This window comes from Alternaria incomplexa, assembly GCF_024043165.1.
Source record: "Alternaria incomplexa strain BMP 0042 chromosome Unknown scaffold_1, whole genome shotgun sequence".
NCBI classification, from domain to species: Eukaryota; Fungi; Ascomycota; class Dothideomycetes; order Pleosporales; family Pleosporaceae; genus Alternaria; species Alternaria incomplexa.
In genome coordinates, this window is record NW_026249850.1 from 2,520,962 (window position 1) to 2,541,204 (window position 20,243).

Sequence of the window (20,243 nt, forward strand, 5' to 3'; positions counted from 1 at the left end):
CTTTCCGAGACCTTCGTCATAGAAGACACGCGCGCAAATTGGGATATGGAACAATCGCTCCTTCACCTACGAAGTCACTGTGGCAGCCTCCAATAGCCGCTAGTCTTGCGCCTTGCCTCTTGTATCACGCTGTTCGTCTTGCTGATGTTCCTTGTATCTGTTGCTTCGTTCAGTTTCCCTGGCAGCGATCAGCGACATGACCTTCGTCACCGCCCTTGTCGTCGCGGTTGCCATACACACAGTTGTCGGCAGTATCAAGACTCCGCTGGCCTCCGCACCCATCTCAGACCGCAACATCACCCGCATATCTTCAAATTCGACCAGCCGTGAACCCAACGGACTACACCCCACGGTGGCCTTCTGGGACGATGATTATGCCGCGGAGGAGGATTGGAACAAGAATGCAGCCAAAGGAGGCGCCCTGATCTGTGGTCTCGAAGGCTCTGATCAGACCGCAGGCCGTCAGATGAAAGATACTCGCGAACCCCCATCTGCTGCAAGGCCTTACAATAGTGACCTCAAGATAGGGCTTCAGGACTGGTACTGGCGAGAAACTAGCTCATCGTCGTTCAGCTGCAGCTTTTCTGAGCACTGGCATTTCTCACATGCGATGCGCTCACTTGGTCTCGACGGACGGCCGACTTCAGCAGGCGGAGATAACCAGTGCTATAGGGTCGAGCATTGGGACCCAGAGAAAAGAGATAATGAGGGCAACCAGATCCCGGCTATCAATCAGTGGTACAGCACAGCAGGTAACAGCAAGCAATACAGAGTGAGTTTAGGCTTGCGTATGAGCAGTAGTTAGATGCTGACGGCGTTACAGGCAACAAAGGCGCATTTTGAATTCGGAATCAACACCAAAGGAGGCGCTATCTATGGTCTCTTCCTTGAAAGCCCTCAAGCATCCGCCAAGACTATCTGGGGCGGTGGTACGAAGGAGCCGAACAAAGACGATCTACCTCAACTTCGCGCTTTCTCAGACATCATCTGGGGATTTTGGGTTCGTAACAACCCCAATATCAAGAACATTCGCCACTTCTTCATGATAGCCATCTCCAACGAGGTGACTAATCAAATCATCGCTTCTTGTCTACGCGACCGTAACACCGAACTAAGCGAGTGGCCGGGAACCAACTTCTCTACCACTACGGATCCGGGCCATGCGCTGCTAGGCTAGTCGCGTTCAACTCCGATGACATAGATCAAGACTAACCCAAACCAGGATCTCCAAACGGTGCTGGGTTCGCTTACTTTCTCATGCAGCACAAATTACAACTTGGCCAAAAGACCATCAGCAAGATCACTATCTTCAGGCCGGAAACAGACGACGACGTCAGCCTTGTCGACGCATCTCTGTGTTTCCACGTGGTCGATGGCCCGCAGCCACCACCTGATGATGCTCATATGGAAGGGACTGATCGCCTGAAAGCTCGACTTGTGCGAGAGACAAATTCAAAAGATTCATCCCCCAACAGCTTGGTCAGGGTCCACGAGATCTATATGTAGCCAACGGTTAGTGGGCGTTTCAGACATGAGGATGGTGTAGGCAGACATGCAAACACAGACTTGATGTACGACTTCCGTGTACTGTCTCCAGGCTTCTACAGCGAGCCAATTTTAGTACATGCGCGAGTATTGTATCTATTCATTTCGAATGCTCCCCTGATTCTGTATGGTAAACAGACATCCGTGGTGGACTCTCCGTTCATCTCACTCCGATTGCGTACATAAATGCAGGTAATTTCTCAGAAGGGTTATTGCGCTGCGGGAATCTTTCTTAGCGAGTAGTGCAAGTAAAGATCTGTTTAAAATGAGACTACAAGCATATGTTGGGAGCAAAAGGCGCATATCAGCCGTCTTGATTGTGGACGGCTGGGGGTGTGAAATCGTCTCATCGTCATCACCGAATTAGGGAAGGTGTACCGATGGTCCCGAGGTCTGTGCGATTGAGCTGGTCATCTCTCTTTCTGGATCAGCGTTGATGTTCAAACACTCGAGTATTGATCCAGACGACTAATTGCTTTGATGCGCAACCGAAATGGCCCTATTTTGCGCCCACGCATACAGTCCTGAGGGCATGCTGCCCCTAGATCTTACGGGCCTGCGCCAATCCGTTCATGCCACACCCTCTTGCGACACATTATAAAGCTACAAATCACAACCATCCATGGATCCCGCACACCAAAGTGCAGACGCAACAACTCGTGCGAAGCAAGACCGGGCATCATCCTGGGTCGAAGGAAGGCGCGTACTGCGTTTCGTTGAAACCGACACCTTCAAAGCTTCTTACCGGATGCGCCCATGGCACAGTTCACAGCTCGCCGGGACTCTCGCGACCCGATGTTGTTGACTGTGATTACTCGGCGTATGGTGGAGGTTGTGCATCAGTGCTATCACGCATAGCCAGACGAAGGTCGGTAGGACTGCCGAGAGACGGCGATGACAGCAGAGGCGCGTGAAGACGCGCATTAAATCTCTCGCAAACGCGTTTCAGGTGTGTAAGGTCTACCGTTGACCGTACTGTTTCCCCGTGTAGCGACCCGCTATCCCTCCTCGAAAAGAGGCGTCTCCAGAACCCCGGTCTCCGCTCTGTAAGCGCCTTCCATTCAATGTCCTCTGGATCCTGACATTTGCCAAAGTCGACGTATCTGGAGACGCTTACGACATAGGTTGATTTCGGAAACCTCGACTCGTCTGCGCAATTTCCATCGAACAGCCTTCGCGGAGTTATTTCGATGACCACTTCGGTAGGACAGGCGGTGCACCGCAAGGCTTTATCAACATAGCTATCTTTGAGGTCCTCAGGATCGTGGTACATGTAGAAGCGAGAGACGGCGTTTCTTACGCCACAACCCATGGAATATATATTCAGAACCGGGTCCAGATGTGGACATAACGAGTATGGGATCCCAAATACTACGGCCTTGGGGTCTACATCCTCGACTTCCGGAATACCACTGACCCACCTCTTTCTCAAAAGCAAATGACCATCACATGGCAATGCGTGGATGTCACTGCCCCACCGTTTTGACCCCGATTGATGAAAGCCTTTAGGGCGTAGGAGGTTGTGTCCATACCGAGGGGAGTGCCGGAACCCGCGCATCGTTTCGTGGACGGTTTCCCAGTCCAAACCGTCGAACTTTGTTGTGCGCCGTTTGCATATCGTCCTAGTCCCGTACTTGAAGGCGGCCGGAGCGTTTTGACCCCAAATATCCCGACTACCAGGTGATTTGCGCTTATGGTATGAGCCGCAATAATAACATATGATATGGTCCGGATAGTGCTTGTCGAAACACAGAACCGAGAACCTCGCTCGCTCAGCCTCATTCCCTTCTTTCTTGATCAGGGCGAAAGGGTTCTTGATGGAGCGGACCAATGTATTCGAGTGGTGGCTCGTCATTGCGAACGTCGCCATAGATGATAAAGGTAGAAGTTCCAATATCGTCCTGGATAAATGCCGAGGCAGTCTGTATAAATGAATCTGACGGCCAGATTCCCATGGTTTGGGAATATTCATGGGTGTTTCTGTGTGTTGAGTCATGTCGTAAGTCTGGTTTCGTGTTTGCTGGATGCTGTGGTCAGAGATGACTTCTACGCTGCAGACCTTGGGGGGTTTGGGATCTTAGGCGATTATATATGCTCTGAAATCACCGTTGTGCGTCATATTCGGCGCGTGCGCGGCTATCATTTTGAGAGGTAACCACAGGCAGAAGGTATGTTGACCATTACGTAGAGCTGATTGGGTTTATCAAATCGCAGATGCAATACTCGGTACCGCGGGGTGGCCAGAATCCGTGTCGCATGTTGCTGCATACACATCACTGGATCTTGATAAGCAAACACCTCCTGAGCTAATTTATACATCTACCTTATAATAATTGTGCAGAATTCGATACGAATTGGCAGCTACCATTGGCGTCGCGAGGACCATAGCGACAAGCCACTCACAACTAATTCTACGAGGACCCCCGTGGAATATAATCTTCTGATAAGGATGGCGGCAATAAATGATAATTCTGAAGAACACTCAGGGTTTTACTGCAAATCGTTGGAATAGGTCGTAGTTCTCACAAGCGGCTTTTGTTCTGACCTCTCGTCTGAATGTTTCGTAATAGTCGCCATCGAGCGGAGGAAATAACGCTATCCAGGCGGCGCGCTGGGGAAAAAAGTTGGAATGTCCTAGGATAAACCAATGCGGAGTATCTGGGCAGACGGTTCAGCTTCCGGGTTAGATCTTCCGTGATGGGTGCGAAAGCAGTGCGGAACATGGATATTGTAGCTGCGTCTGGGTAGACCTCATTCGTGTCTTGCGTGCCGAAATGACGCGCGACGGCTTGTAAGTACTGCACATAACTGGAGCAGGGTTTGTAGGTGTACACCTCGATAAGACCCGATGAGTTCACTCTGGCAGCAGATATGGAGGTCGGGTGCATCGTGATGCCAAAAGGGCCGTGTTGTGAAATAAGTTTGGTTGTGCATGCTTACACGCATGCGAAGAGAACAAAGGTCCGGATCGTCGAAAAGATCTTTGCGGGTTTTAGTAATCAACGGTTTCCTCAGGGTCTTCCCTAGTCACCTACGTAATTTCTGCTTACCTGGATAACCACACGCCGCAAGCGTTGGCGGAAGCGGCTACGCGACATGCTTCCCACTCCAAGATCAGAATAAATAACAGGCGCTACTCTACGATTTGGAAGAAAGGCATGGATATCACGGAAACGAGCTTTAGTATGACCGCAATGCATGCCCGGATGATGTAAAAGTCACGTGACTTGTGCAACCTTCTCTATCGATGTAGAAGCAAGAGTGAAACGATGCATGGAAAGACCTCCGTATGTAGGTAGACAGATATTGAGACGTCTCAGAGGCCATTCTATTCTTGAGCATGCGTCCATGCACTGCGGAGAGCCTGACACAGGACCCGAGTAATCCGCCCACCTGCGCTATACCAAGGCTAGCCGGCATAGCCACCCAACGTCAACGTTCATTGGCCAAAACACATACTCGGGGGAGTAAACAAAAGATCTCGCTGTCTCACTACTGCTGCGTAGTACCGTTGTCGTGCCGGAGCGACACATCGATTGGCTGACGATGCCAAAAAGCGCCTCGTGTGTACACGCGGCTCTGATGCACTTGCGGCTATGTGCTTTTCGCTGTTGCCTGAGAGATGATGAGACGCTATCCCAGTCGGTGATGTGACTTAAACAGGCCTGTAGACTTCAGTTTGGCTTTGTTGCACCAAGCCATCTTGCTCTTTTCGTCTTCACCTCCATTTTCAGATACCAACAGATTACCCAAACCAACAAGATGATCATGGCGCAGGAACGTTCTCTTCGCGTACTGAATTTGTTTGCCAGTGCCCTCACAACACCTTTCCTCATTGCCATCACCGTTCTCTCGCTGGAGTCCCATAGTTACCGGTATTGGTACGACCATCGCGATGTAACTACATTCTGCTTCGGCTACATCCCCCTCGCCATGACTGCGGTTGCTTCAACGGCGAGCATTGTCCACCAACGAAGGCACAATCGTACGCCAGGCCCCAAGTTCGCTCTCCTAGACGGATTGGCGGGTATCGCCTATCTTGCAATACTCATTCCGATCTGGGCAGTCGAGGTTGACGATCTGGGGTCAGCGGGATATGGCTTCTTGGCTGGATACGCAACAGCTCCCATGATTGTCAATATGTAAGTTGTTCAAAGTCCGAGCCAGTCATCAGTAGGGTTGCTAACATGATGACAGGTTTGTCCACTTCTACTTCTTTGCTTGCAAGGCTCGAGCGATGTGGTTTGCGTTGCGTACTCCTACGGTACATGAGTGCCCCAACTGCCACCACGACCTGACGGTGGGCACCCCACAGATCAAAGAGACGAACAAGGGTGGAGCGCGGTACAGCTTGCTGCGTGGAGAAGACTATCTCGATGCCGACGCTGATGCCGAGCGCTACATTGATGAGAGCGCGAGGCCTTCCGAGGAGCAGCTCCGACCTGAGGATGATGACAAGGAAGACAAGGGCAAGTCCAGCATCGATGTCTGAGATGTGATCTGGCCTGGTTAGCTCTCGAGCTCTCATGTTGTCGCATCAGAAAGAACGCCGGAGTGTGAAGGAGCGACGAAGGGATTGGCGTTGTGATATCGGATATATTGCGAAACGACTCGCATGAGGGAACACGTTCTGCGATCAAAGTTCAGAGGGATTGGTATTGCGGCGGTGGTGCAAGAGAGACGTATCATGTGTACGACACTTCTTTTCTTAGGCTGGTGGGATATCTGGGATTCATTCGTGAAGGGTTTGCGCTGTCGTTATTCATTGGGCTTAACGTATCTACATCTTTTCGATCATACATTCCTATCATATGTGGTCATATGCATCAATCGATTGCCTATTCAGATTCAGGCATATTGCGGAGGAAATCTCTCGCCTTGATCCCACTGCAGATTGCCACGTTAGTGATGATTCTATTCCAGTATAAGAGGTAAGACTTACATGCTCCGCGATACATCCACCCTCCCATCGAAAACGGTCAACGACTTCCCCAAAACTTCCGGTGCGGTAGTTCAGCCAGCTTTGTGGAGACTTGAACGCTGTACGCAATGGTGTAATGCTCTGCGAGCTCCAGATTGGAGAGAGGATGTTCCAGGCGGAGTCAGACCCGTTCTGTGCAGCGGGGTTGTGGTTCTGTACGTGGTTAGCTGTCATTGATCCTCTTGAAGACGTCATGGCCCTCTCACAATGTAGTCTTTGGCTATGTATTTGAACGCCTCACTGATATCCTTCTTGTAGATGAAAGCTTGGGCGAAGGCTTCGGCACGCGTAGCTGTCTGCGCTTCGGTTGTGTTCATCACACGCACGCACGGTGCCGGCTTTGTCGGACGCGCCTGGCGGGCTGCGAGTATATCTGACCTGCTGTGTATCTCGGCTGGAGCCGCCAGGGCTACTAAAGGTGCAAGCATGATACAACACAGGGTTGTGAAGCGCATTTTGAGGATGATGTCAATATGGCGGCGCTGCGGTAGCGTGAAGATGGAAATGGCAACGAACGTACAAGCGTGCGCACACTTATACCACGAGCACCATACTTGAGTATCACCGTTGCTCCTCGCACAGACGTGTGATCAACACCAGACTGACAATTTACGGCACAATCTCCCAAATTGATGCGCCGAGCTGCCCCACCGGTAATATTCCGGGGCATATGCGAGGCGATGTCACCATTCGTGGTATAAAGAAGGCTGTGGCCTTGGGATGTTATCGACGTCTCAGGTTACGGTCGGCAGTTGTCGTGGCAAGCATGGTCGTTATCGTCGCAATGTGTAGGGCTGGACAAGGGGCTGGGGCTGGCTCAGATAGACAAGGACGCGAATTGGGCCGAAGCTTCCAGGGTTAATGACGTCTGCGCACGTGTGGGGCCGACGCGTCCAGAATGCTGACTCATGCACGCGCGCTCGCAAGCAAAGAGACCTCGGCAGCTTGACAAACAGTACGCGATTTCTCTACCCTACCACGACATGCGCGTAAACTACCAGGGCATGGTCCACCGCCCTCACAACAACTCAACCCAGGCTCGACCAGCCATCGTCCCCCTGCCCCGGCGGGCATTATATCCTTCGTTCTCCCCTGTACACGACCAAGCAAGCTCCTGAAGACTCACGCAGCAGATCCCACTCTAGCGTGCGAGGTACTCGTTATATGAAATCTCACCAGTCTAAACACCGAATCCAGGCATCGTAGCGCTCGCGCTCACCACCCTCGTCGCCTCTCCATCGTGGCTAGTATCCTAGTCTTCGTCGTCGCTCTCGTCTCCATCGATCATCTCCCCGTCTTCACTCGCCCTCTGAGACATGGCGTGCAATCGGCCTGAGCCCTGCAGATTGTCAGGGTCGTAACCGCTATCGCGAAACATCTGCAGCTGGCCCTCCACGATCGCTACCTTCTTCCGCTGAATCTCCGCGGTGTCCTTGGAAAGATTCATACCCTCGCCGGAATAGTTCAGCCCACCTCCGCCTCGGGCAGCGAGTCTCGCATGCGTCAGATCGGACGCAATCCAAGTGTATTCGGATGGTTCAGCATATGATCCAGGGCTGTTTCGGAAGAGATCGCGAGCTCTGCTGTATACCCGAGGAAGTTGCACAACGATCACATTGACGTCTTCGTCGTCTGACGAGTGTGAGGAGTCGGAGGAACCATTGTACTCTTCGTCTTCGTCGTGGAGCTCTTGCTGAACCTTCTGAAGCCTGGCCTGCTCGGCTTCCCATTGCGTCAGTCCACGCCCATGCGCTTTATTGGCCTCACGATCGATCTTCTGGAATGCCACCTTCTTAGCCCAGGCCTCCTCCTTTTCCTCCTTCTTACGATCTTTGCGCTGGTAGGGCTCGGGTCGCTTCTGGAACGTACGGGACGTGGGCGCCGATTGCTTCGCAGCGTTGGATTTCGATACCAAGGGCGCCGTGGACAATACAGACTTGTAACATCCTGTCGCTGGGCTCCAATGGTGATGGTATGTCGAACATATCGCTGCCGACTCGCTTATGCTCGCTCCTGATGCCCATTCTATTTCCAGTTTCGTCATCAACGCCTGCTTAGATTCATGGTACCAATGATCGAGCCCGGATATTTTCAGCAATTCCAGGGTATCTTCGGCCTTCATGGCCAAAGCACCGACAAAGAAATTGAAAGCTCGCGTGTCATTCTCCGATAAGAGATTCATGAACGCTGGGCTCATGCGGAGGAATCCGAATTTCTCCATCGTACCATCGATGGTGCGAATCAGGCGCTGCTGGGGACGATGCAGCTCCTCATATACTCTATCGATGATCATATCGCACACCGCAAGTGCGCCCATCGTGTGGGCGAAAACGTATAAGTCTTCAAGTTCTCGCATGGACCACTGGATCTCCGTAGTCCGTGTGTCCGCGTGACCCGCGTTGATCAATTCGACAACATCGTGAGTGGGCAGGGCCGCTCGGATGTCGGGCGAGATGCACGCGACGAAGCGGGCGATAGTATCGGCATCTATGTCTTCTCCGTACTCGATCGTATCGACTGTCGGATCGTTTTTGATGGCGTCCTTTATAAAGGTGCAGTGCTCGATGGCTTGCTTTCGGCTCAGAACAGGTCGAGTGGGATGTCCGCGGCGCACGTCACCGGTCTTTCGCTTGAAGCTCAGAACATCTTCGGTGTCTCGATTGTTCTTGTAGCGTACGACCTCTGCAGCCTCAGCCTCTGGATCGCTCGTTACCTCTCTTGATTGCGCGGCGGCAGGGCTGTCAAGACGTATGATGTCAGTTCTATGGTCTGTAGTCATGTTTGGCATAGAGTTACTTACCTCTTCCCTTTTTTCTCAAAGTCACAAATGAGGTCGCTTGGTCTCGACTCTGCCTTCGCTTTCCTCGAGAGAAGGAACATCAACTCCGCGTCTTCTCCACGATGCAGTCCCACTCGATAGTCTTCTGGCTTAGGCATCGCAGCCTCAGTAAGACCTCGTGTGGTCTCCTCTTGCGGCTGTGGTGTGGTGTATCGCTGAATACGGGGCACTGGTTCGTCGGCCATGTGTTCACTGCTCTCAAGCACGTTGGTATAGCTAGCAATCGTCAGCGGCTCCTCCTCTTCTATACCAGGTGATGGTATGCGCTCCGTCCGATCTGAGACTGTCTTGGGTGAAACCGTCTTGTGTGGAACTGTCTTTTCTGGGATTGTCTTTCTGGACTGCTCGACGACGCCAACTCTTTTCTTGTAAGCCTTCCGCGCCGATGGAGATACCCACACGAGACCTTTCTCCTCGAGGAACTTCCTCCCGTGGCTGCTGTAGTGCTTCCACATCCCTGATTCAGTAACCTCAGTCTTCTGCTTTTTCGGATCTGCGCGTCCTTCTGCATATCCTTCTTCTACCCATTTGGTGCCGCACTGTTTCATCGAGATGCCTTCGACGTCGTACCATTGCACCAGTTGTATATACTTGGTGTCAACTACCTGAGAAGTCCAGTCTTCGATAGCTGCCAGGCCCTCTATGAAGGCTTTGATCTCTTCATCGCTAGGTATTTCTTTCGCAGCAACTTTGGCGTGCGCACCCAGTGAGTTCGACTTCGTTTTGCGCTTTTTCTTGGGCGGAGAGTTTGCGTCCTCGTTGTCATTAGGCCCGCTGGGCTCATCCGTGTTGGAAGCGGTATTTGTAGGTAGCAGTGGGGCGTCCGCGGCGACATATGGCTCATTCAACCGACGCTTCCGTGCTGTGGTTGACATCCGCGCTGAGGCGTCAACCTCTTCTGTAGGGTTATCTGTGGATGACATGATCACACTTGCAGACTCTTTCGGTTGAATTGATGTAGCGGCTTGCTGTCGTGTGTCTTCTGCGATGCTTGGATGTTGTGGAGCTCTTCTGTCGTCACCTACACCGGAGTGTTGCTGGTAGTAAATAGTAGGTTGAGGCAGGAGTATAAGTAGATTGGGCAAAAGCGCAGCGGGAGGATTAGGCTCGCGGACTTTGTAAGAGGCACGAGCGGAGCCCACCCGGTGAAAACCATTTTCAGTCAGTCTCGTGAGTGCATGGGCTCATAACAAGAGGCGTCAGTCAACAACGGCGTGTGCGATCTGATTGTGATCGGAAAAAAAGGAAGTGAAAGTAGGAGGCTTCAACTGGCTACGTGACAACAAGACGATAAGGGAATCTGGCCTAAGACGATCCCTCGCCCTTCTGCCTCATCCGCTCACCGCGGCGCCGATATGCTCTGGTCCGAACTTCCACGCCAAGAATCCCGGCAGGCTGACCTTCATTGCTTGTCGCTCGAGGCTTTCCAACTTTTGCTCAACTAAATCCGCCATTTCTGTCTCTCCCCTTTCATTCGCCCTCAGCCACTCGCCGTGCTTGGCCTTGATCGCGACCCGAAGGTGCTCAGGTATAACCGGTGGTGGAGTTGAATTGGGTGAATGACCGGGTTGTACTTGATTGGGAGTGCGAAGGGGGCGGGAGCTGGAACTGGATGCGCGAGGTGCTGAAGACATTCGAGAGGCGTTGCGGCTTTGGGCGGTCTTGACTACACAGCGAAAGATTAGTAGGTTGTTCCTCTTAGTCAAGTTGCCGATGACCGTGTAGAAGACGCACCCGGTTGCTTCGCGACCTTGCCCTGAGACCTCCGTCTTGCTGCTTCCCGTCGCTTTTCTTTCTGTCCTCGCGGCTGTCCTCGTACGTGTACAGCTCCATTCGCTACATCCAGATTTCGCGGATGCACAAACTTGAAGTCTTCGCCGCTTAATCCTCTTTTGATGAAGTCTTCCTTCTCAATCTTCGTGTAGAGTTCCCATGGTCTGATAGCGCCTTGCTCTTGATACCACACTGGGCCCCACCTCCTCACCTGATACGATATACCGTATTTGGTGCTGACGCTGCCATAGCCAGCGCCGTTGTACATGCCCACGACGTCTTTGTGTATGGCCATCGAAGATGCACCATTCGATGACTGCGAGGGCGCCGACCGGGACAGCGGAGCTAGTAGTCGTACTAAGAGGAGTAACGGGCGCATGCGCAAGTAAGGGTTGTGTAGACGACATACTGGCGGTTGGTTGGTTGTATGTCTAGTCATCTGGCAGGCGCGAGCGAAAGGGAAAATGCGGTAGGTGGCCAATCATGAAACAAACGAGTGCCCAGCTGCTCCAGATAAGGCAAGTGCGTCATATGCTCAGCTTTCACTTCAATTGCCCGTAGAGACTAGAAGCGCAGCGCGCAAATTGAATTCGCTATTGGCCCATGAGAGACATCACGCCTCCCAAGGCCTCTGACTTGTCACATGAAGACGCTGAGTCAAACTCATGAGCCACATCCCGTAAGACATGTAAACTACGCAAATTTACGCTCCTTCTTCAAGCCAGCAGCAAGCTGCAAAACTCAACGAAAAAGAACACTTCCCAGACTTGCCAATGCCAGCTCAGACTAATCTCCTCACTGCCAGCATCGAAGCCTATCTTCTGTATGCGCGCCGACCAGGTAATGAATTCGTCAACACCCCCGGCAAGTGTTGATATAGGCTCCTCAGGACCAAATGTACTGAGCTTGCTAGAGTGCGGAACACTGAAGTGTAAGACCGCCTCGCGCTCAGGGTAATGTCTGGAAAAAATTGCAGTGCTGAACATACAAGGAAACCAGCAACGGATACCACAAGGATTAGCCCGAAGGCCATACAAGGTTTGTTCAGTCGAATGACGCATGAAAGCGGTGTGTAAAGAGGCCTTGTTGTAGTTGAGTTGAGTGAGCTGCGAAATCTCGGTGTTGAGAAAGGGAGAGAAGGAATGGAGGGCGGATTTATATAGAGCCAGCGCAACGCTAGCTGGCGGTCAGTCCGTGCGTAGTTACCCAGCCCAGCCCTTCACTGAGAGTGACTGAAGTCTTAGTGACTTGACCAGAGTAGAAGCTTGTTTGGTGTCGAGAGATAGAGAATCTCTGAGTCACTTGACAGAATAGGTAATTCACCGTGGAATGGCGCGACCGATCGCGTCTCTTCTCCCACTTGCGCTGTCAACGTCGCAGTTTTTCACTTTCACTTTCACCAAAGACGCAATTATGCACGCTCACTACGAGTTTCTGGCTTGCAAGTCGGCCTTGGCGGTCGACTTCTTGAAGCTGGAGCTGATCGATTCAATTCACAACCCAATCTCGCCGTACAACCTCTACCTCTTTGCTACTATACCACAGTATAGTTTGCAGCATACGGTCACTCAGCATGGCAACCACGACACAACCTGATGTGGGCGAGGCGGAGAAGTACTTCTGGGAGTCGCTCCCTCCAGAGTTGCGACGCATGGTTTGCGACTACGTAAGTAATACTTGTCTCCCCTCGCAGTGCCTCAATACACCTGGACGACTACATCGATCTCGCCGGCGATCTTTTGAGCAGGTCTTAATCCTTGAAGTGTATCAGGATACGGCATTGCTACTCTTTCTGTGTCATGATGTGCTAACGTATGCTGCTATAGTTGCCCCAATACGCCATCTCTCGTCGGCTTCACGTGGCACTCCGGAATAGATGGGATGACGACGTTGCCCTTTTTGAGGAATATCTCTATAAAAAGCCATATCTACGCATCGAGTCTGCCACAGCGCATCGTTTCGAAGGCTTGTCAGCCGGGAGCCTCGCGAAGTTCCGGGATCTACTTGTGCACGTTACGCCTGAAGCAGGCCGAAGGTCGTTGAGAATCATGAAGAACCTCAACACTCTACTGGACACTCCTGGGACGAAACCGGAGCTTCGCACACTCGCTTTCACCAATGAGAGCCGGGTGACTGCGCAGACTGAAGCCCTCTGCCTAAGGCTTCTGCAGCGGTATCTTCCTAATCTCGATACCATATGTATACCAACATGGTACGATGGTGAGAAGTCGAGTGGGAACCTCTTTTGGGGATCATTGCCCCATCTTCTCCAGAAATGGGATTTCTTTCATCCCAAAAACGATGAGGAGTTGGAGGACATTGAACTCCACAATGAGGCAGCCGCAGGCGACTCCAAGGACTCGAGTGAGTTTGATCCATTGGTCCGAATACCAAAGCTTATCGAGACAACTGGAAGTCCGATAATGCTGTTCAAGTTGCGAAAAGAAAATGGCGAAGAGGTGGAAATCCTGGTCAACCGCGACGCCCCTGCTCATTATTGCAGGAGGTTGTTGAAAGAATGCAAAGGCAACAAAATTCTTTCGATTGTCATCGATAACGGTCGTGATGGGGACCCAGTACCGCTAATCCACATCATCAGGGGTATTGGCTGGCGAACCAGACTGAAATGTCTAGAGGAGCTCAGCGGCACACACGTCGATCTTGCGCAAATCGACGTCAAGAAACACTTCCTCGCCAAAGCCATGACGTCACTCCAGATCCGCGACTGCGCAGGGGTCAGCAGCTTCTTGAATCAATGCCATAGCGCATCAGTCGACCTTACATCTCTCATCTTCAAAGAGTCGGAACGCGAGATCGAGCAAGAGGAAGAGACGGCATTGTGCACCATCATAGAGTCTTGCAGCGATTTGCAGACCCTGTGCCTGATCTACGACAAGGCCAATCCGATCATCGAGGGTACCACCACACCAAGCTTCTGGGAAGGCAGCATTAGCAAGATTGACCAGCCCGATTACTGCCACTTTCCCCTGGCCACAATCCTCCCTAGTATTGGGCATTCATTGACATCTCTACATCTCGGAGCTGACCCAAGCCTTCGACTTCACACAAAGGATCTCGCTTTCATCGCTACCCAATGTACCAACCTCGCCAGCCTTGGTATCCCATTTCCCGCCTTGACCGAGGACATTACTCCTGACCAGTTCCGTCAAGGGATATCGGATCTCGGTGTTCTACGAGACCTACTACTCCTCCAGTATCTCCACCTGTCATGCCCGCCGACCGAGCCCGATGAAGACGGCGAGCTGCCACCCCCAGTCGAAGACATAGCAAGCTGCGCTCTGGAGATATTACTGAACAAGTGGATGTTGACTCACGTCAAATACTTCACTGTGGCCTTTCGCACAGCGACGTTTACCCGCGACACCTGCCATTTCCGGGTACTATCGTACACCAATAAGCTCGAACGCATCTCCGAGAAAAAGCTAGGAAGGAACATGGAAGCATTTGGTCACTTTGTACGAGGCGACTGGGACGAGATGGTGAGAAAGAAGACGGGACTTGAGCTGCCGCCAGCTGATGAGAACGACTCAAAGGATGAAGGTACGGAGGGATACATGGTAGACAGTGCACCGTACAGGCATTTTGACCCTTGGTCTACAGCTTCGCGCTGAGAGTGTTTGAGCCATTCAAAGCATCGTCGATGGCACGCATGGCCTGTACCAGCTTCTCTTCTTGTAATCTAGGTGCGACGACTTGTACACAAAGCGGCGTGCCAAGGTAGACCGAACGATCAGTGTTGGTCCCTGCAATTCGTGTTAGTATATGAGCGCTTCGGTGCTTCCAGCGAACCGAGGAAAATAACAATACTTACAAAGCTCCCTGTTTGCTTTGTCCCAACTTCCCAGTGGCTCCGTGCTCGCCATCTCTCCCTTCATATCTGCCTCTTCAAACGACCTTACTGGTACAGTACCGGCAGGGTAGTCTAACAGTACAAACGAACTTGTGTAGCTGACGCCGTTGTACCGGTCAATGGGCGGCACAGGGTGTGGCGCGACTGGGCAGATGAAGGCATCGATCTCGCCATGCGCATCTTTCCAGATGCTCAAAAAGTCCTTTCGCAGCTTCTCGCGCTTGCCATGGAATTGCTGAACTTTGGGAAGGTCCATCGGCTTCTTGCGCTTGAGTCGAGTGGATAGCCATGGCGAAAGTGGCTCGCTGAACGATTCCAGCAAGTCAAACATGGCGTTGCCACCTTCAACACCAAACAGCGCATTGGCGAGGGACTGACATTGAGAAAAGAGAGGAGTGATGTCCATCTCAACTGCCTCGATACCAGACTTTTGCAGTTTAGCTTTGACTTCATCTAAGATGCTGGAGATTGGTGGATGTGGCTCAATGACTCCATCCCGCCGGACGATGCCGATCCGTAGCTTCTTTCGCGTAGTTGACAGGAACTTCCATGGCGATGGTATGACATCTGGATCCATATTCCACGGCTGCTGGGATGCGACTGCGCTGAAGAAGAGTTCGATGTCGCGCATGGTGTGCGCGAGCGGCCCTGCACTCGCCGGGATACCAACTTTTGTTGCTCCAGGAAGCATACCGCCCTCTTGACCTGCGTATGGGATACGTTCCCAGCTGGGCTTGATGCCGAACATACCATCGCACATGGCCGGGATCCTGATGCTGCCGCCCACATCTGTGCCTACACCCAAGATTGAGCCGCGCATCGCGATGAGAGCGCCCTCTCCACCTGAGCTTCCACCAGCGGTCACAGCAGTGTTGAGCGGATTAATAGTTCGCCCGAAGACGTTGTTGTGGGAGTCGAGTGCCATGAGCGTTTGAGGTACGTTGGTCTTGCAATAGAGAACTGCACCGGCGTTGAGTAAGCAATCGACTAGGATCGAGTTCTCTTGTGCCGGTTTGAAGCAGAGAGCTGCAAGACCGATCGATGCATCATGACCTCGGACCCTGAAGGTGTCTTTCAGTGAGATGGGAACGCCGTGGAGTGGCCCAAGGGGTGCTTTTCCTGATGCGAGATGGGCGTCAAGCTCCTCGGCTCTCTTCAGCGCGTCATCAAAGAAGACTTCTGTGAGGCAATTGGTGACTTGGTGGGCAATTGCTGCTCTCTGCCATGACGTTAGTACATCAGCGGCTACGAAGAGGTCTGCTCCGATCTGGGACGGCTCACTTTACAGAAAGCCCGTGTCACATCGATGCATTTGAGTTTCTTCTCTCTGATTGCTTCGGCCAGTGCGACAGCATCATATCGTTCGGTGATGTCCAGCTCCTCTTTTGTCAATAGCCCAGACTTGCGTGGTATGTCCATGTAGCTCTTTACGTCGGCTCCCGGTAAGGCATTCAACTTCCATTCTTTTGGAATGCGCTTGTTCTCTTCTGCTTTCTTCCGCCTCGATATGGACCGCCAATCTTTGTCTGAAGATGAGCCTCCTTGCGACATTGTGATGTATGCGACGGTTGAGGAGTGACGCTGTGATATCGCGGACATAGAGGACGCGCGAGTAGAAGCCGAGGTATACTGGATTGGGATTAGCTTGAGGGGTAGGGGCCCGGGGACGTCGACACCTCCAGGGCTGCCCAGGTGGTCAACTCGCTTTCGCAACGCCGTGGACGCGCGAGCAAATAAAGCTAGGCTAAAGCAACGCCTGTCGCTGTACGTTCTACCGAACCTCCCACTCATTACTCGCCTTACGCACCTTGGGGCATACATGCGCTTAGATATGTCCATCTTTGCTCCTTTTTCGCGCCACTTCCGACTTCAGCACGAGTTGTCGCAACGGACAGCCTCTGCGTTGAAAAGTCTTGTTATCCAGAGACGAGAGCTCGAGCGCGCAAGGTGCAGGCTGGAGTGCCTATCCGAGACTGCAGGACGCCTCTTCGCGCTAGGGAAATGAGCGTACCGTACCTGGCGTACCGAGAGGATGCGATAAGGGCTCAGTCTCGAAGAGCCACGAACAGCCTCAAACAACGACTATGAAGGCATCGGTACAGCCGCCGGAGTACTTCAGAAAGGTCACATGTCTACGTGTTCGGCCTGACTTTAGTTGCTGACATCTGACATGACGGGGAGTCGCGGTCGCGCTTCTTATCCCTGCCGCTGACAGCCAGGGCGCGCCGCAAGCGCTGTCCCAATTGGATGGCGTCTCCTGCCCCGGAATGTTTTCCCACTCGGCCTGCCATCTGGCACCACGACGCACGCCGTGCCCCCATTGCTAGTAGCCCGCCCATAGACACCGCACTCGCTCTTGTACTCCTTTCCCTTCTCTACCTCTGCACCACTTGCATTACATTTTTTTTGTTAAATTCGATATCCGCATCCTTCGCTATGGCAGCCGGCAACTTCTCGCTGCCCCCGGGCCAGCACCCTTACTACCCCATTGAGAAGGAGATTGTGGGCTATCTGGCCAACGAACTGGGCACGCTGGACCTGCTGCTCATGTTCGCTGCCGGCTGCGTCGCCATCTTCAGTGTCACGTACGTGATGGTCAAGCGCCTGCGCCCCAATGCCAGCACCGGCGACCTCTCCACCATCATGTGGTTTGTGCTGTGCGGCTGCATCCACTCGTTCTTCGAGGGCTACTTCGCCTACAACTTTAGGAATATGGGCGGATTGAACGACCTCTTTGGCCAGCTGTGGAAGGAGTACGCGCTCAGCGACTCGCGTTACCTGACCCAGGACGCCTTCGTTCTGTGCATGGAGACCGTCACCGCTGTACGTATACGTCTTGTTTGGGCTTCTCTCGAGGAAGGACAGCCACTAATCAACATTCTCACAGGTATTCTGGGGCCCCGGTTCCTTCCTCTGCGCGTACCTCATCGCCATCGACCACCCGCTTCGCTACTCGGCCCAACTCATCGTCTCGCTCGGCCAGTTCTACGGCGACGTACTGTACTATGCTACCTCGCTTTTCGACCACTACATCCTCAACCTGTCGTACTCGCGTCCTGAGCAGTTCTACTACTGGGGATACTTTGTCCTGATGAACGCTTTCTGGATTGTGATCCCAGGATACCTCATGTACCAGAGTGTCATGGCCACTTGGAGCGCGTTTGCGGCTGTCAACGACGCGGCGAAGCTCGTTGAGAAAATCGGCAAGAAGCGCAACTAGAAGGATGTTCCATGCATCAGACGCATACAAGCAGTGCCTCTGAGGAGGACACCAATACCGCTAGAGTGGAGGAGTGACTTGGCCAAGGACATCATTTTTACGGGTTGATTGTTGGGATGGGTTGAAAAAGCATTTTGGATACAGACACGGTACTTGATACCCTAGTTTTGAAGGCGTGGCTTGGACAGGACGCCCTAGATCGATAGACTCGGATAATGCTAATAGAAGATTATGGCAAGTAGATGCAGCTTCAGAACTCCTTTACAACGTATGTTCCCGGAAACTTAGCAAGTAACGCCGGGATTGCCGATCACCCATGTTAGTGTAAACCCTATTGTCGGCATTTTTCGCGTCGTAAGCTCGATCCTTGCCGCCCATCACAAACAGGCCGAGCAGTACATAAGCACTTGGAGAAGTTCCCGGCATCTTTACGTGGGCTAGAACTCTTGACACAAACAACCATGTATCTGTCGACTACTTCCCTCGCACACTGGTGTCTTTTTGCCCTATCGGCGACAGCTCTTCCCAACGCCGTAAATCATGCGTCTCCTCCCATCTCCATTCAGATGGCCCAGTCGATCATCTCCCGGAGCCAGGGTATCCTGATCAGCCAGACCGACTCCTCTGCCCTATTGCAGGCTGGATTTACGCAGAAGACGTTCCACGAGATCCTCTCCACTTATGCAAACAGTTCCTTGGCCCCAGCACTTAACGCCTACATTACTAAGAGCGCCGACTCTGTGGTACCTGTCGTCTCCAACGCAACGCGCGACACGAAATACCCATTGGACCGTCTGAGCAGCGGAAACGGTCTACTACGATTATGGCAGGAAACCGGGGATGAAAAGTACAAAACAGCATTCGAAGCATTGAGAAAGAGTGTGGATTTGCAGCCTAGAAATGACCAAGGCGGGTTATGGTATTATGTCTACCCGTACTGGAGTTACCTGGATGGCATGTTTAGTCTGACTCCGTTCCTCGCCGCATACACAAACGATGTTGGTAACTCTGCCATGACTGAAGATACGCTAGAAGACATGGTCTTCCAACTCGATCTGCTATGGCAGCGCTGTTACTCGCAAGAAACAGGTCTCCTAGTACACGGTTACGATGCCAGCCACACAGCAGTCTGGGCCAATAGCGCTACAGGCGCCAGCCCGCACGTGTGGGGACGCAGTCTGGGATGGTACTGTATGGCACTCATCGATACGCTCGAATTGCTCCCCGCGAATGCAAGCCACGCACGCCAGTACATCGGATCTCGGTTCCAACAACTCATGCCCGCTATCGTGGCAGCCGCAGATGGAAAGACTGGGGCGTGGTGGTAGGACATGTCCCTGTACGAACTGCATATGAGACATTGACTGACTTCGTACACTCACCTCTTAGGCAGGTAATGGACCGACCTGGCGAAGAAGGCAACTACTTGGAGAGTAGTGCAAGCAGTATGTTTGTGTACTCTTTGCTCAAGGGTGTAAGATTGGGGGCTCTATCCACGAATGCAGCATGGAATGGCACTGCTTCATACAGCAGCAACCAGAATGCGTACGTAGATGTAGCGAAGAGAGCGTACGAGTACATCGCCGAGACATTTGTCGTCCATAATGGGAACGGGACGCTAGGCTGGAACGGCACGGTCGGGGTATGCAGTCTGAACTCGACGGCTAGCTATGAGGTGAGTAATGGAAGGGTGCAGCAGAGTGTGTCAATGCTAACGGGATATGTCAGTATTATGTGGGACAACCGATTGTCTACAACAGTCCTCTGGGGTCGTTGGCCTTTGTGAGGGCAAGTTTGGAGGTTGAAAGATGGGCCCTACAAGGTTGAGAGGTGGTATGGGAGACACGTTGTCTTGGCGCGTACCAAGGCGGCCGTCTGCGGTCAGAAAAAGCAGACACAGGAGGCTAAAATAAACCATGAGATAATTCCACATTAAAATCTCCGCAACAAGCGCACTGAGTGGTGCGATAGCCTCGAAGCATTCGGCAGCGGGCAAATACAAAACCTGTTGTTG

General features: G+C 52.5%; 7 protein-coding genes across 7 annotated transcripts; 5 read left to right on the forward strand and 2 right to left on the reverse strand.

The window, feature by feature from the left end:
• Positions 1 to 196: 196 nt before the first annotated feature.
• On the forward strand, positions 197 to 1,177 carry J4E90_000903 (uncharacterized protein; the record flags this gene model as incomplete). Its single annotated transcript, XM_051430496.1, has 3 exons — positions 197 to 540; positions 673 to 772; positions 824 to 1,177. 3 exons carry the CDS (start codon positions 197 to 199, stop codon positions 1,175 to 1,177), a joined length of 798 nt encoding a protein of 265 aa, XP_051295983.1.
• A 4,130-nt stretch (positions 1,178 to 5,307) lies between these two features.
• On the forward strand, positions 5,308 to 6,037 carry J4E90_000904 (uncharacterized protein; the record flags this gene model as incomplete). Its single annotated transcript, XM_051430497.1, has 2 exons — positions 5,308 to 5,687; positions 5,743 to 6,037. The coding sequence occupies 2 exons, from the start codon at positions 5,308 to 5,310 to the stop codon at positions 6,035 to 6,037; spliced, it is 675 nt and encodes a 224-aa protein (XP_051295984.1).
• Positions 6,038 to 7,778: 1,741 nt separating this feature from the next.
• On the reverse strand, positions 7,779 to 11,517 carry J4E90_000905 (uncharacterized protein; the record flags this gene model as incomplete). The annotated part of the gene is made up of 3 exons (XM_051430498.1): positions 7,779 to 9,264; positions 9,327 to 10,386; positions 11,100 to 11,517. 3 exons carry the CDS (start codon positions 11,515 to 11,517, stop codon positions 7,779 to 7,781), a joined length of 2,964 nt encoding a protein of 987 aa, XP_051295985.1.
• A 1,194-nt stretch (positions 11,518 to 12,711) lies between these two features.
• Positions 12,712 to 14,720, forward strand: J4E90_000906 (uncharacterized protein; the record flags this gene model as incomplete). Its single annotated transcript, XM_051430499.1, has 3 exons — positions 12,712 to 12,804; positions 12,965 to 14,638; positions 14,700 to 14,720. The coding sequence occupies 3 exons, from the start codon at positions 12,712 to 12,714 to the stop codon at positions 14,718 to 14,720; spliced, it is 1,788 nt and encodes a 595-aa protein (XP_051295986.1).
• A 33-nt stretch (positions 14,721 to 14,753) lies between these two features.
• J4E90_000907 (uncharacterized protein) lies at positions 14,754 to 16,560 on the reverse strand (the record flags this gene model as incomplete). Its single annotated transcript, XM_051430500.1, has 3 exons — positions 14,754 to 14,902; positions 14,971 to 16,228; positions 16,291 to 16,560. 3 exons carry the CDS (start codon positions 16,558 to 16,560, stop codon positions 14,754 to 14,756), a joined length of 1,677 nt encoding a protein of 558 aa, XP_051295987.1.
• Positions 16,561 to 17,445: 885 nt separating this feature from the next.
• On the forward strand, positions 17,446 to 18,229 carry J4E90_000908 (uncharacterized protein; the record flags this gene model as incomplete). The annotated part of the gene is made up of 2 exons (XM_051430501.1): positions 17,446 to 17,832; positions 17,897 to 18,229. 2 exons carry the CDS (start codon positions 17,446 to 17,448, stop codon positions 18,227 to 18,229), a joined length of 720 nt encoding a protein of 239 aa, XP_051295988.1.
• Positions 18,230 to 18,690: 461 nt separating this feature from the next.
• Positions 18,691 to 19,557, forward strand: J4E90_000909 (uncharacterized protein; the record flags this gene model as incomplete). Its single annotated transcript, XM_051430502.1, has 1 exon — positions 18,691 to 19,557. The coding sequence occupies one exon, from the start codon at positions 18,691 to 18,693 to the stop codon at positions 19,555 to 19,557; it is 867 nt and encodes a 288-aa protein (XP_051295989.1).
• Between the last annotated feature and the right edge of the window lie 686 nt (positions 19,558 to 20,243).